The following is a 16112-nucleotide window of genomic DNA, read 5'->3' as shown; positions in this document are numbered from 1 at the left end:
CGCTAGGCTAACCCATTCCCCGTGTAAAGCAGCGATAGCAGCTACTGTAGATGCTACACAATTAAGTACCTTGAATAAGTGCAATGTACAAGTGCCAGGACGTACAACATTCAATGGTTTCTATCTAAATCAATGAGTAAGAATAGGCTATTGCTATATGTGTGTTTCTACTACTTATCCATCTTACAACCCACGTACCCAGCATGCTTCCCTGGTGTTAGAAGAGAGGAGTATCACATGTGGACCCTCTCAGTTTGATTCACCCTAGTGGTCATCTCTCTCTGTCTCTCCCTCGCTCTCTGTCGCTTTCTCGTCTTCTTGTCCAGGCTGGAGAAAGAGTAAACATGCTTAAGCAATGCAAGTTCACACACACACACACACACACACACACACACACACACACACACTGTTTTGTGTGTGTGTGTGCGTGTGTTTTCTTTATGAACTTAGGCTTTGTTGACTATTCCGTGTATGGTCTTGCCACCCTGCTGTTCTTCAGGGTCGTCTAAAACGTAAACCTTTGTGTTTCATGTGATGAATATCTGTTTTCACATTCCGTTTCTCTAGCTGCCTCTTGTTGGTTTGGGCCTGTTCTCTTGACCCCCTGGGGAGCGTCGAGAAGCGAAGGGGTTCCATGTGATAAGGCACGGCCGCGGCCCCCTTTATGACATGTTGAGGAGCGTCAGTCAAAGGCTTTTGGGTTAGTGGGGGACAGCTGCCCCGCTGACTTTAGCCATGCACTGGACTGCTCCTTCTCCTCGTGCAGTGAACTCCCATCTGAGGCCTCGGGTTATTGTATTGTAGGCCTAATCTATTGTTTGTTGATGCATGTCGTGATGTATCGTTGTTTGTACTATTATTACAAATATATATGACCATAATTGTCCACAGGTATTGTGTGCTTTTTGCGTTTGGAAAGGTCATCTGCCTTAGACGCAATATCTGGTAAAGGAATTTCCACGACAACAAACACGCTCCTGGGCGTGGTTCTGTCCTCCTGGGCGAGGTTCTGTCGTCCTGGGCGTGGTTCTGTCCCCCTGGGCGTGGTTATGTCCTGCTGGGCATGGTTCTGTCCTCCTGGGCGTGGTTCTGTCCTCCTTGGCGTGGTTCTGTCCGGCTGGGCGTGGTTCTGTCCTCCTGGGCGTGGTTCTGTCCTGCTGGGCGTGGTTCTGTCCTCCTGGGCGTGGTTCTGTCCTCCTGGGCGTGGTTCTGTCCCCCTGGGAGTGGTTCTGTCCCCCTGGGCGTGGTTCTGTCCCCCTGGGCGTGGTTCTGTCCCCCTGGGCGTGGTTCTGTCCCCCTGGGCGTGGTTCTGTCCCCCTGGGCGTGGTTCTGTCCTCCTGGCCGTGGTTCTGTCCCCCTGGGCGTGGTTCTGTACCCCTGGGCGTGGTTCTGTCCCTCTGGCCGTGGTTCTGTCCTCCTGGGCGTGGTTCTGTCCTCCTGGGCGTGGTTCTGTCCCCCTGGCCGTGGTTCTGTACCCCTGGGCGTGGTTCTGTCCCTCTGGCCGTGGTTCTGTACCCCTGGCCGTGGTTCTGTACCCCTGGGCGTGGTTCTGTCCCTCTGGCCGTGGTTCTGTCCTCCTGGGCGTGGTTCTGTCCGGCCCTTTCTCCTCTTGCTAGCCAGCTGAGATTAGCATGCTGGCTGTCTGTACATCAGCAGTCTGGAGACCAGGGGTATCTGTTATCTGTTCAGTGGAGACGCATCGCATCTCTCCAGGCTTACTAAATGTGCTCTTTGTTTGTTTCATGTTATAAACCTGTGTTTGTCCGGCCTGTAGGCCTTCACACATTCACTGTATCCACACACAGCCGGCCAACACATCACTCCTCACTTCTCTCTCCCCACTCCTCCTTACCTTCCCTAACCAACATCCACACAAGTACTCATACATACTTGAAAACACATGCATGAAAACACACAAACACACACACATGTATGAACAAACACATACACACACACACATACACACACACACTGACACACACACACACACACACACACACACATGCACTCATACATACCTGAACACACATGCACAAACATTCATGAACATGTGTTCACACAAACACACTCACTCTATTAATAACCAAATAGACAAGGCTCAGACATACATTATGTGAATATAATCTTTTGAGCATTTCTTAAGCATCTTCTTAAACAGGAGAATGCATTTGAAGCAACCTCAGCCCGACCATAAACTAACAATTATCATAAAAAAAGTAGTTCAGAATTAACTGAGCTACAAAATTATGTAAAACCATAAAGCTTTATTCTACAAATGTACCATTAAACAAAACACCACCAACGTCAGAGTATACTGAACAAGCTTTCTTACCTTCTTACTGGGACAATATTGGGAGTTTGAACTAGAAGTGAGAGGCCACAGAATTTATGTTGTGAAGCTCAGTAACGAGACGCCTGAAACCATCTGACGCTCAATTACCAGAAGGGCTCAAAGCGTGTGTCAACGAAGGCAAAACTGTGAGCTGATTGAGGCAGAGGCTAAATTTGTTCTAGATCCTAAGAAGACCATAAAGAGAAGCCCCACATATTGGATATCACCTTTTATTGTAACCCGACCACACCACAGGAGAATACTGGTAACACACCATCTTACGCATCATCTTTCCCTTGAAAGCGGAGAAAGCACAGGAGCATAATGGCTCATGACGGGGTCTTAAATTAGCCCACACATTCTCCCTCGGCTCTGGAGATGCTTCCACATGCTCTCCTCCGCTTCCAGGGTATTAATACATCCATACATAAGTTCACGTATACACCAAACAATGAAAAAGATTTAACAACAAAAGAGAGATTAGCATGGTCTATTAGTACCTACCGTCCAAATGGGCAGCAAACCACCCCAGAAGGCCCTATATGGTGTGAAGTAAATCTGTCTTAAATAACCCCCTCATAATGATCTACCCAGGCTAACGGGTGTTATCCAGGAGGTTTTATTATATGTGTAGAGTTTCACTTAATGGTTGTTTTGGTTGGACCGTATAAGGTGACAGTGGGACCTATGATGTGATGGGGCAGACATCTGGGACCAAAGGCTCATCCAACATAAGCTCAATGGCCAAAACAGGAGGGATGCATCTGCTGGCTGCTCCGAGGTTCCTCTATAAAAGACCTCCTTCCAGTCCCTGTACAAGTTCTAGACTGAGGGGCTGCCTTCCTGGGTGAGTGTCAACTGTATTGTACTGGTTAGGATACTAGTGAGACAGTGTTCTGTACTGGTTAGGATACTGGTGAGACAGTGATCTGTACTGGTTAGGATACTGTTGACACAGTGATCCGTACTGGTAAGGATACTGTTGAGACAGTGATCTGTACTGGTTAGGATACCAGTGAAACGGTGATCTGTACTGGTTAGGATACTGTTGAGACAGTGATCCGTACTGGTTAGGATACTGTTGAGACAGTGATCCGTACTGGTTAGGATACTGTTGACACAGTGATCTGTACTGGTAAGAATACTGGTGAGACAGTGATCTGTACTAGTTAGGATACTGTTGACACAGTGATCTGTACTGGTTAGAATACTGGTGAGACAGTGATCTGTACTGGTTAGAATACTGGTGAGACAGTGATCTGTACTGGTTAGGATAGTGATGACAGTGATGTGAACTAGTTAGGATAGTGATGACAGTGGTGTGAACTAGTTAGGATACTGATGACACAGTGATTTGTACTAGTTAGGATAGTAATGACAGTTATGTGAACTAGTTTGGATACTGATGACACAGTGATTTGTACTAGTTAGGATAGTGATGACAGTTATGTGAACTAGTTTGGATATTGATGGCACAGTGATTTGTACTAGTTAGGATAGTGATGACAGTGATGTGAACTAGTTTGGATACTGATGACACAGTGATTTGTACTAGTTAGGATAGTGATGACAGTTATGTGAACTAGGTTGGATACTTATGACACAGTGATGCGTCCTAGATAGGATACTGATGACAGTGATTTGTACTAGTTAGGACACTAATGATGAAGTGATTTGTTGTGTAATAATTAGGTCAGCTGTGTCAACCGTGTCCATACTATTACAGTACCATTTCAATGTTTAACATACATATTATTTTTTTTCAGTATTATCTCAACTACTGCTTCGCCTGGGGTCAGAAAAGGTACAAATGCAAAAAATATTTATAAATGACCTATTGATATGTCAATGGAAAGATATCCTTCTACAATTTATTTTCCATGTGTGTTGCCGTGCTGGTGTCATGTTTTCCCCATGCGGTCCTCAGCTACACAGCTAACATGGGTGAGCAGGAAATGGAGTGCTTTGGCCAGGCGGCCATCTTCCTCCGGAAGCCGGAGAGGGAGCGTATCGAGGCCCAGAACACCCCGTTCGACGCCAAGACCGCCTTCTACGTGTCGGAGCCCAAGGAGATGTACCTCCGGGGGATACTGCAGAGCAAAGAGGGGGGCAAAGCCACCGTCAAGACACTCTGTGGAAAGGTGCGTCCTGAAGAGCAGATTAAAACCCCCACCACCCATGCTGATTAGTGGCATGGCGTGGGACGTGAATCACACACTTTATGTAGTGAACTTGAACAGGAATCAACCTATAATAGCAACAATGTGAATGAATTCAGCCTACTGAGACATTACTTCCGTGTCTTGTTATATATTCTCATCAGTTTATTCAAATGATGATGTTCATATGATTGCAGGTCCTCACTGTGAAAGAGGAGGAAATCTACCCCATGAATCCCCCAAAGTACGACAAGATTGAGGACATGGCCATGATGACCCACCTCAATGAGCCTACCGTGCTGTATAACCTCAAAGAGCGCTACGCAGCATGGATGATCTACGTGAGTCTCAGCCCTCAATGCACGTGGAAGCCTTTAGTGGTATAAGGTCATAAGGTCATGCTGACATGTGTGTCCTGGTGGAGACAGACGTACTCTGGGCTCTTCTGCGTCACTGTGAACCCCTACAAGTGGCTCCCAGTGTACGATGCTGTGGTGGTCGCTGGATACAGGGGCAAGAAGAGGATTGAGGCTCCGCCCCACATCTTCTCCATCTCCGACAACGCCTATCAGGCCATGCTCACAGGTGAAATATATTCAACAACAATAACTGCATCTCGGTGAACATGATGACAATTTTGAGATTAGTGTTTTAAAACTGTGTTTTGTATATTGTTTTGCATAGATAGAGAGAACCAGTCCATTCTGATCACGTAAGTATTGGTTAAAGGAGTGTTGTCAATGTTTGTTCCCTACCTGTTTTTGTGCATCACAGTTGTGTCCCTTCTGTTTCAGTGGAGAATCTGGTGCAGGGAAGACTGTGAACACCAAACGTGTCATCCAGTACTTTGCAACAATTGCAGTGTCTGGTGGCAAGAAGGCAGAGGAGAAGGGCTCGGGCAAAATGCATGTAAGGTTATGACCTTAGTGAAATGTACAGATATCCACAAGGTCAAAATTGAAAAGTATGAACAGATGTTGGTAATCCTTCTTCATAAAGGGGTCGCTGGAGGATCAGATCATTGCAGCTAACCCTCTGCTGGAGGCCTACGGTAACGCCAAGACCGTGAGAAATGACAACTCCTCTCGTTTTGTAAGTTGGCTGGCAGCACCATCATGTTCCTAGAGTAGCATTGCAGCTCCGACTTTGCTCTCAAACTAATTCATATTCTACCTTCAGGGTAAATTCATCAGAATCCATTTTGGCACAACTGGAAAGTTGGCATCTGCTGATATAGAAACATGTAAGTTATCGAAGGAAGTATCGAAGGAAGTCATTATGGACGCAGGGACCTGAATCAAACCATGCTCATCCATAAGCTCCTCCTGTGTCTTAGATCTTCTGGAGAAGTCCAGGGTGACGTTCCAGCTGTCTGCTGAGAGAAGCTACCATATCTTCTATCAGCTCATGACTGGCCACAAGCCTGAGCTTCTAGGTCAGTGAATTGACATCCACGGTTTGCATTTGAATGTCCTGTATTAAACTTTAACTTATATTATATTCTATTTAATGTTATCTCTCCAGAGGCTCTCCTCATCACAACCAACCCCTATGACTATCACATGATCAGCCAGGGGGAGATTCTTGTGAAGAGCATCAATGATGTTGAAGAATTCATTGCCACTGATGTGAGTACAACAAAAAAAGGAAACGTGATAAACTAATGTTCATAGGCAAGTATTCTGTTCAGGTTAGTTAGGTTAATAAAAGCATTCTGTTGACAAGCTAAACATTTGGTTTAGGTAAAGCTTTCGCTCATAATAAATATGAATGAGTAATAGTAAATTACTAGTTAATGACATTTCAATTCAACTCGTTTTTGGGAGAACAATACAAGACATTTAAATGCTAAAATACTTTTACACAGACGGCCATTGACATCCTGGGCTTCAATGCTGATGAGAAGATTGGCATCTACAAGCTGACCGGTGCCGTGATGCATCATGGGAACATGAAGTTCAAGCAGAAGCAGCGTGAGGAGCAGGCTGAGCCTGATGGCAATGAGGGTAAATACCTGATGACATATTTAACTATTATATGACGTTAATAACTTGGTTATTGGTTAACTGTTGCAGCTCAGGAGTGGATCCTGAACTGGCCTCTTTGTGGTGTGAGGGAGCACATATATGGCTTTAATTTAAGTAATTTAGTATTTTTTGGGAGCCATTTAGGGCTGCAGGCACTGGTGAAGCCACACAATAATTTGAATAAAAATGATGATATCCGATTTCCTCCGCAGTGGCTGATAAGATTGCGTACCTCCTGGGCCTCAACTCTGCAGACATGCTCAAGGCTGTATGCTATCCAAGAGTCAAGGTGGGAAACGAGATGGTGACCAAAGGTCAAACTGTTCCTCAGGTAATTCAAAATCCTCAGCTAATTCAAATTCCAAAAGTCAAATAATGTATAAGAAAATATGAACCATGCCTTGTATAAAACAAATTCCTTTATGTCTGGGAATCTAGGTCCATAACTCAGTGATGGCTCTCTGCAAGTCAGTCTATGAGAAAATGTTCTTGTGGATGGTCATCAGAATCAATGAGATGCTGGACACAAAGCAGCCCAGGCAATTCTTCATCGGTGTGTTGGACATCGCTGGGTTTGAAATCTTTGATGTAAGTGATCTCTACAAAGCAATGGTTTTGATGTTTTGCGTTGGAAGAAGCACAAACAATTGCACTATGTCCTTACTGTCAACCTCTGACCCCAAAGTACAACAGCTTGGAGCAGCTGTGCATCAACTTCACCAATGAGAAACTGCAACAGTTTTTCAACCACCACATGTTTGTACTGGAGCAAGAAGAGTACAAGAAAGAAGGAATTGAATGGGAGTTCATTGACTTTGGTATGGACCTGGCGGCCTGCATTGAGCTTATTGAGAAGGTTAGTATTGCCCTATATACTGAAAAATGAAATACTAAATCCAAGCTACACTAAACAGTAAATCTTTTTTTTTCTCCCTTTTTCAGCCAATGGGCATCTTCTCCATCCTTGAAGAGGAGTGCATGTTCCCCAAGGCCTCAGACACCACCTTCAAGAACAAGCTAAATGACCAGCACCTTGGCAAAACCAAGGCCTTTGAGAAGCCAAAGCCAGCCAAAGGCAAAGCTGAGGCCCACTTTTCCCTGGTGCACTATGCCGGCACTGTGGACTACAACATCACCGGCTGGCTGGACAAGAACAAGGACCCCCTGAATGACTCTGTGGTTCAGCTCTACCAGAAGTCCTCAGTTAAACTGCTGGCTCTGCTGTATGCGTCCCATGGCGGAGACGGTGAGATAAACTCCTTACATCATTACTGATACAAATTATTAAAGGCCAATTGCACCAAGACGTTTGATGCATGAACCATTGATGATCACAACCATTGATCATCACAAAATCACATTTGTACCTTCCTAGAACATTATGTAGATATATCTATAATATCAAATCCACTGACATTCTGATAAATGTATCCAATACAGATGCCAAGGGAACAACAAAGAAAGCCGGAAAGAAGAAGGGTGGCTCATTCCAGACAGTGTCTGCTTTGTTCAGGGTACATATTATGAAGTTCATGTTGTGTCTGTTATCTTCTATAGCTGCATTTATTAAGAGCATATTGCAAACTTCCCATGCATTCACTTATCTAATAGAGTCAACATTATGTTGATATTTCGCACTGGATGTGAGACGTGACAATCAGTGGTTTGAATTAGAGAAGCATTAATTCATTTTGTACTTGTACATTGTACATTTTGTACTCACATACAATGTATGTGATACAGGATATGTATCACATATTCTGCATCTTACAGTTAATACTTTGTTCACATCCAGTTCTCTTCCCTAATGGAATGTGCATCTACATACAAACAAAGTACAGAGTAGAAAAAAATGTACACACATTTGTATTGCATATGATAACATTATATGTTTATTTTACAATCAGGAAAACCTTGGGAAGCTGATGACCAACTTGAAGAGCACTCACCCTCATTTTGTGCGCTGTCTGATTCCCAATGAATCCAAAACCCCAGGTGTGAACCCCACAAAGCAACCATACAGAGGTTGTGTACCAATGGATTTGATTTATGTATGTATGACCTTTACAAAAGGTGGGATTAATGCAAATCTTCTGCACTACTTTAAGGTCTGATGGAGAACTTCCTGGTCATCCACCAGCTGAGGTGTAACGGTGTGCTGGAAGGTATCAGAATCTGCAGAAAGGGCTTCCCCAGCAGAATCCTCTATGCTGACTTCAAGCAGAGGTAGCTCTTTAGCGATGGTCTTAGTCTGATGTCCACATCATGGTCAGTCACTCAATAAAAATCACTCTATGTTTTTCCATAATTTCAGGTACAAAATATTGAATGCCAGTGTAATCCCTGAGGGACAATTCATTGACAACAAAAAGGCCTCAGAGAAACTCTTGGGGTCTATTGATGTTGATAAATCACAGTACAAATTTGGACATACTAAGGTCAGGCAACACAGAGAATACAGTTAATCATCAAACTGCTGTTGGTTGTTCATGATGCTAATAGTTTTCATTTTGTTTACAGGTATTCTTCAAAGCTGGGTTATTGGGTACCCTGGAGGAGATGAGAGATGAGAAATTAGTTCAGTTGGTGACCATGACCCAAGCTATCAGCAGGGGTTTCCTCATGAGAAGAGAATTTATCAAGATGATGCAGAGAAGGTAGCTCTATTATGTTAATTATATAGAAAATAAGTATAGGAAAGCTAGCTTGATAGTCATAAACAAATTAATCTAAATCTTTCCTGTGTTTGATATTACCAGGGAATCCATTTACTCTATTCAGTACAACATCCGCTCATTCATGAATGTCAAAACATGGCCATGGATGAAGCTCTACTTCAAGATCAAACCTCTTCTCAAGAGTGCTGAGGCTGAAAAGGAGATGGCTCAAATGAAGGAGGACTTTGCAAAAATGAAAGAGGAACTGGCAAAGGCTCTGGCCAAGAAGAAGGATCTGGAGGAGAAGATGGTGACCCTCCTGCAGGAGAAAAATGATCTGCAACTCCAGATCCAATCCGTGAGTAACCCTGAGGAGAGGCATTTGCTCTTTCAGTAACTACAGAAGCAATGCTAATGGTGGTTCATGAGCCTTGTTTTCCTTTTAGGAAGGTGAGACCTTGTCCGATGCAGAGGAAAGGTGTGAGAACCTCATTAAGAGTAAAATCCAGCTGGAGGCCAAAGTTAAAGAGACATCTGAGAGACTGGAAGATGAGGAGGAAGTCAATGCTGAGTTGACGGCCAAGAAGAGGAAGCTGGAAGATGAATGTTCTGAGCTCAAGAAGGACATTGATGACCTGGAACTGACCTTGGCCAAAGTGGAGAAGGAGAAACATGCCACTGAGAACAAGGTTCTGTTCCTAACCCAATGGACCATGCGCCACACAAGTCATTCATTTTGAACTAATGCATTTGTTATACCAATGTTATGTATGTATTTTTTAGGTGAAGAACTTGATTGAAGAAATGGCATCTCAAGATGATACCATCTCCAAATTAAGTAAGGAGAGGAAAGCCCTCCAAGAGGCTCACCAGCAAGCACTCGATGACCTCCAAGCAGAAGAAGACAAAGTCAACATCCTGACCAAGGCCAAAGCCAAACTGGAGCAGCAAGTGGATGATGTGAGATCCTTATTGTTGGGTAGCAATCAAAAGTCTTCATTGTGATATATGTAAATCAAAGGTCAAACTGAATGGGCCGTGCTTTGCTCTTTAATCGTGTGTAACACTTCAAATGCATTAGATTGAGGGTTCCCTGGAGCAAGAAAAGAAGCTCAGAATGGACCTTGAGCGAATCAGGAGGAAGCTTGAAGGAGATCTGAAGCTGTCCCTTGAATCATTAATGGATCTGGAGAATGACAAGCTGCAATCTGAAGAGAAGATTAAAAAGTATTCAACAACAAAATCAAATGTTTCTGGCCACCTTAGTGTTTTACACACGACAATATAACGATGCTATTCTATTTTTAATAAACAGGAAGGACTTTGAAAACTGTCAGCTAATCAGCAGGATAGAAGATGAACAAATACTTGGAATTCAGCTTCAGAAGAGAATCAAGGAACTACAGGTAAAATCTTACCATACATGTTGGTCTCCTTTGGAACGAAGATCACGACTGCACTCATGTGGGATCCTGGTTTTGACAGGCTCGCATTGAGGAGCTGGAGGAGGAGATTGAGGCTGAGCGTGCCGCTCGGGCCAAGGTGGAGAAGCAGAGGTCTGATCTCTCCAGGGAACTTGAGGAGATCAGTGAGAGGCTGGAGGAGGCCGGCGGAGCCACTTCTCTTCAGATCGAGATGAACAAGAAGCGCGAGGCTGAGTTCCAGAAGCTGCGTCGTGACCTGGAGGAGTCGACCCTGCAGCATGAGGCCACCTCTGCAGCGCTGAGGAAGAAGCAGGCCGACAGCGTGGCTGAGCTGGGAGAGCAGATCGACAACCTCCAGCGGGTCAAGCAGAAGCTGGAGAAGGAGAAGAGCGAATACAAGATGGAGATCGATGACCTCTCCAGCAACATGGAGGCAGTCGCTAAGTCAAAGGTTCATTTTACGAACATGTTATTCTTTTTTATATTTACCATATGCCACTTTGCTACTACTTTTAACTACAGCCCATCCATATAATTTGATATCACTGACCATTGGCAGAGTAACTTGGAGAAGATGTGCCGTACCCTTGAAGACCAGCTCAGCGAGCTAAAGTCCAAGAATGAGGAACACATGCGTCAACTTAATGATGTGAATGTCCAAAGATCAAGGCTGATGACGGAAAATGGTTAGCGCAGCATGGGAAAATGTAATTTACAAAAAAAACATTCTAGCTAAGGCTTATTTCAATGAAGTAACCTGCGATTCATCTGATCAGGTGAATTCAGTCGCCAGCTGGAAGAAAGGGAGTCTCTGGTTTCACAGCTGACCAGGAGCAAGCAGGGATTCCTCCAGCAGATCGAGGAGCTCAAACGGCACCTCGAGGAGGAGGTCAAGGTATGTACTACTCTCATCTGTGTAGCCCAGGAGCAAATGGAAGGCTTGATTGAACATAATTGAATGACTTTGACTTTCTTTTCTTTAGTCAAAGAACGCCCTCGCCCATGCGGTCCAGTCGTCTCGCCATGACTGCGACCTGCTCCGAGAGCAGTTTGAGGAGGAGCAGGAGGCCAAGGCAGAGCTGCAGCGGGGGATGTCCAAGGCCAACAGCGAGGTGGCTCAGTGGAGGAGCAAATACGAGACTGACGCCATTCAGCGCACTGAGGAACTGGAGGAAGCAAAGTAAATCAATACGTTTTCCTCTCTATCTGTAGGGCTGTACTGGTTATGGTGTAGGCCTGGTGCTAAATGTGACTTCTAATTCAGGAAAAAGCTTGCCCAGCGTCTTCAGGATGCAGAGGAGTCTAATGAGGCTACGAGCGCCAAATGTGCCTCTCTGGAAAAGACTAAACAGAGGCTGCTTGGTGAGGTGGAAGACCTGATGATGGATGTGGAGAGAGCTAATGCTCTGGCGGCCAACCTCGACAAGAAACAGAGGAACTTTGACAAGGTAACATCATTTCTTATGAGCTTTAAAAAGAACATTGATCAGTCTGAGACAATAGGATGCTCAGCGTTTTCTCTGAACTTGCAGGTTCTTGCTGAGTGGAAGCAGAAATATGAGGAAAGCCAGGCTGAGTTAGAGGGAGCTCAGAAAGAGGCTCGCTCTCTGAGCACTGAGATGTTCAAGCTGAAGAACTCCTATGAAGAAGCTCTGGACCACCTGGAGACCCTCAAGAGAGAGAACAAGAACCTTCAGCGTACGGAAACATTTATTTGTATCGATAAAACTATTGCAGCCGCTATAAGTATTGTAATTTTAATAATCATCCTTACACAAGCTAAACTTAAAGATATTTTTTGTCAGAATCAGAATGTAAGCATTTTTAATGAGATCTTTTCTCTTTCCAGAGGAGATAACCGATCTTAGTGAACAAATTGGCGAATCTGGAAAAACAATCCATGAACTGGAAAAAGGGAAAAAGATGGTGGAGTGCGAGAAAACAGAAATCCAAGCCGCCCTTGAAGAGGCAGAGGTATACAAAACGTCAAGAACGACTCTTTTGATTACTCAAGTTTGTGCTAATTTATAAGAAGGCACAATTAAATGTTAAAGTCTGAGGAACATTAACTTATTTGATTTAAAATCAAAATAAGCTAAAGGTATAACATGTAACAACACTTCTTCCAAATTCACAATAATGAAGAGAGTTGTGTCTGCCTGCGCCCTCCTCACCAGACTCAAAGCTACCGCGGGTTGCCAGGATGAGGGCACTGAACAAACACAGCCCGAGACGAGTTGAGCTTAACACAATCTTTTGAGAAGCTAACAATTGTTATACTTTTACAATGACAAGTGACGACGAGGAAAGCACTATAAGTTGATCAACTTAAGCACGAGTTTGAATTTTATTTATTATTTACAAATTTCGAACCAGCTCATGTGACATCTCTCTTGAGATCCTTCTAGGCTCTCAGCTGTCTCCATCTTTAAAATGCGACTCCAAGATGTACCCTTGTTTTAGCACTGCACTGCTCAGGGAGCTCTTTCTGGTACAATCTCAGTTGATCCAGTTTGTTAGCTTGCTTCCATCCCTGCAGCACATTGTGTTTGGTTCATATCTGCCAACCTGGTGCACCAACGAATCATAATAAACAAGCCAAAAAAAACAACGTACAATTTCAAAGGAGGACGTACTGGCTATGACATTGTTGTCAGGGATGCCAGTATTTCAACTGAGGATGTTTCCTTAATATCCAATTACATATCATGGTCATTTTCTGATTTAGAACAGTACATTTGTTACTAGCTCCTTTAATTGGAAATTTGTTGTTCTTTATTGTATTTTAAAAATAGGCAACACTGGAACATGAGGAGTCCAAGATTCTTCGCGTTCAGCTGGAGCTTACCCAGATCAAGGGGGAGGTAGACCGGAAGATTGCTGAGAAGGATGAGGAGATGGAGCAGATCAAGAGGAACAGCCAGAGGGTGATCGACTCCATGCAGACTCTTTTGGACTCAGAGATCAGGAGCAGAAATGATGCCCTGAGAATCAAGAAGAAGATGGAGGGAGATCTCAACGAGATGGAGATCCAGTTGAGCCACGCCAACCGCCAGGCTTCTGAAGCCCAGAAACAACTTAGAAACGTCCAGGGACAGCTTAAGGTACAGTAGTACCATCACCAACTGCAACCATGGGTTGAATAATACACTGTTTTGAACATTTTGTGTTTATCTTGCCTTAGGATGCCGTACTGCACCTGGATGACGCCCTCAGAGGAGAAGCAGATATGAAGGAGCAGGTTGCCATGGTGGAGCGCAGGAACAACCTGATGTTGGCTGAGATGGAGGAGCTGAGGGCAGCCCTGGAGCAGACTGAGAGGGGCCGCAAAGTGGCTGAGCAGGAGCTGCTGGACGCCAGTGAGCGAGTGGGACTGCTCCACTCCCAGGTATAAATAATCCATTTAAAAACACCATCTTATCATTATTGGTATTTATTTATTTGTACCGTTTATTAGTGTTAATTAATTAATAATCAATGCATTTCTCTTGTAGAACACAAATCTCATTAACACCAAGAAGAAGCTGGAATCTGACCTCATCCAGATCCAAGGTGAAGTGGAGGACACTATTCAGGATGCCAGGAACGCCGAGGAGAAGGCCAAGAAGGCCATCACTGACGTGAGTCTCGGATTCATCTTATTCCACTTCCTCTTTCCTAAGACACCAAGTGTTTCATGATGTAAGAGTCTTCAGAACAAGGAGTAGAGCACAGCGTTTGCCAAACAGTGTCTCTAATTGAAGAGGTGAATCTCTGTTATCTACTATGCTGTTGTTGTGAAACATACCCCAACGAATATACCTAAACTGTGTTTATAGGCTGCCATGATGGCGGAGGAGTTGAAGAAGGAGCAGGACACCAGCTCTCACCTGGAGAGGATGAAGAAGAACCTGGAGGTCACAGTGAAGGACCTGCAGCACCGTCTGGATGAAGCTGAGAGCCTGGCCATGAAGGGAGGCAAGAAGCAGCTCCAGAAACTGGAGGCTAGGGTAGGTCTTGCTTTTCAAAGACAGGATGTCCTAATGACCACAACCCAACAAGTGTGTTTAGCGAGTGTTATCTTTGTTGTAAAGGTGCGGGAGCTGGAGTCGGAAGTGGAGGCGGAGCAGAGACGCGGGGCGGAGGCGGTGAAAGGTTTGCGCAAATATGAGCGCAGGGTGAAGGAACTGAGCTACCAGGTACGGAACACACCCCAGGACGGCCAAAAGTGAGGCTAAACTATACTTTACTTTACTACTATAAGATTACTAGTACTACTACTAGTACTACTACTACTCATACTAATAATAGTCATACAAATACTAATCGTAATCATCAACATAACAATCAATTATAATTGATACCAAGACAAAATTAGAAATAGAAACCAAAAAAATATACTTTATTCGAGCACTGCTTGTGTTTGCAGACAATGACCTCATCCACATCATGTATATGGAACGTTCATTTCCCCTCACGTTAAAAAAGTATTGCAAAAAGAGAATGCAAAAACGATTTAAAGCGCTCAGATAAGGACAGTAGGATGCAATAAAACTTGTGCAAACACTATAGCAGACTATTAGGAGCATGTGCAATTATTTTGGAGGGAGGCCTAACCAGAATACAAATTTCCATTATAACTATGGCCCCTTGATATTTGCTTTTCCTGCAGTGTGAGGAGGACAAGAAGAACATCTGCAGACTCCAAGATCTGGTGGACAAGCTGCAGCTAAAGATGAAGGCATACAAGAGGCAGGCTGAGGAGTCTGTGAGTCACTATCCCTTTGCCCTTCATAAAACCAAAGTTTTGGTTAAACAGTTCACTATTTAACACACGTTTTATGAAACAGGAGGAGCAGGCCAACACCCACCTGTCCAGGTACAGGAAGAATCAGCATGAGCTGGAAGAAGCTCAGGAACGCGCTGACATCGCAGAAACCCAGGTCAACAAGCTCAGAGCCAAGAGTCGAGAGATCGGCAAGGTGTGTGGTTAGTTAGTGTGGCACTCATCTAGTGTTTCAACATGAAAACTCTGAAACTGTGTTTGTACACAGCCTTTCTTTGAATGATTTTCTATAATTTACAGATTCATTTGGATGGTTTACACTTTATTGACATATTGATAAATCATTGGAATACATATATTAACCATTCTTTGTGTTTCATATTCATTTAAAGGGAAAGGACGAAGAGTGACCAACATCATATGAAGGAGACACAATATCAAGAAATCATACAATATGATTTTTATGACTCAATTGTGATTAACCAAAAATAAATGTGCAAGATACTTCGATATCAAGTCTTTTTTTATTATGTTTGATCAAGGAGAATGTTGTGAGTGTGTGTGTGTCTGCATATTTTACGAAGCCTAACTTTGAAAAGCAATGCTTCATAAAAGTAGCTTAAATTCGCTGCTTAGCTTAGCTTAATATACATATTTAACCCTTGAGCAAACATATATGTTGATGGTGATTCATATAGAATTTTTGTGTAAATATGAACTCATCACTTATCCTTTAAAGTTAATTGTA

The 16112-nt window shown here is 43.8% G+C and overlaps 1 protein-coding gene across 1 annotated transcript; it reads left to right on the top strand.

Annotated features, from left to right (window-relative positions):
• Positions 1-4272: 4272 nt before the first annotated feature.
• Positions 4273-15774, top strand: LOC307079184 (myosin heavy chain, fast skeletal muscle-like; the record flags this gene model as incomplete). The annotated part of the gene is made up of 39 exons (XM_079741317.1): positions 4273-4473; positions 4689-4832; positions 4920-5076; positions 5176-5203; positions 5286-5400; positions 5491-5583; positions 5671-5734; positions 5828-5926; positions 6016-6119; positions 6359-6497; positions 6731-6849; positions 6957-7106; positions 7204-7374; positions 7461-7764; positions 7959-8032; positions 8426-8513; positions 8627-8744; positions 8833-8956; positions 9039-9175; positions 9278-9533; positions 9622-9864; positions 9959-10135; positions 10257-10402; positions 10491-10581; positions 10661-11050; positions 11159-11285; positions 11376-11494; positions 11583-11779; positions 11864-12047; positions 12132-12297; positions 12449-12573; positions 13395-13703; positions 13784-13987; positions 14094-14219; positions 14418-14588; positions 14673-14777; positions 15251-15346; positions 15429-15560; positions 15757-15774. The coding sequence occupies 39 exons, from the start codon at positions 4273-4275 to the stop codon at positions 15772-15774; spliced, it is 5811 nt and encodes a 1936-aa protein (XP_079597443.1).
• Between the last annotated feature and the right edge of the window lie 338 nt (positions 15775-16112).

Source organism: Pollachius pollachius, assembly GCF_949987615.1.
Source record: "Pollachius pollachius genome assembly, chromosome: 8".
NCBI lineage: Eukaryota > Metazoa > Chordata > Actinopteri > Gadiformes > Gadidae > Pollachius > Pollachius pollachius.
This window is presented reverse-complemented; position numbering and strand designations above follow the sequence as displayed.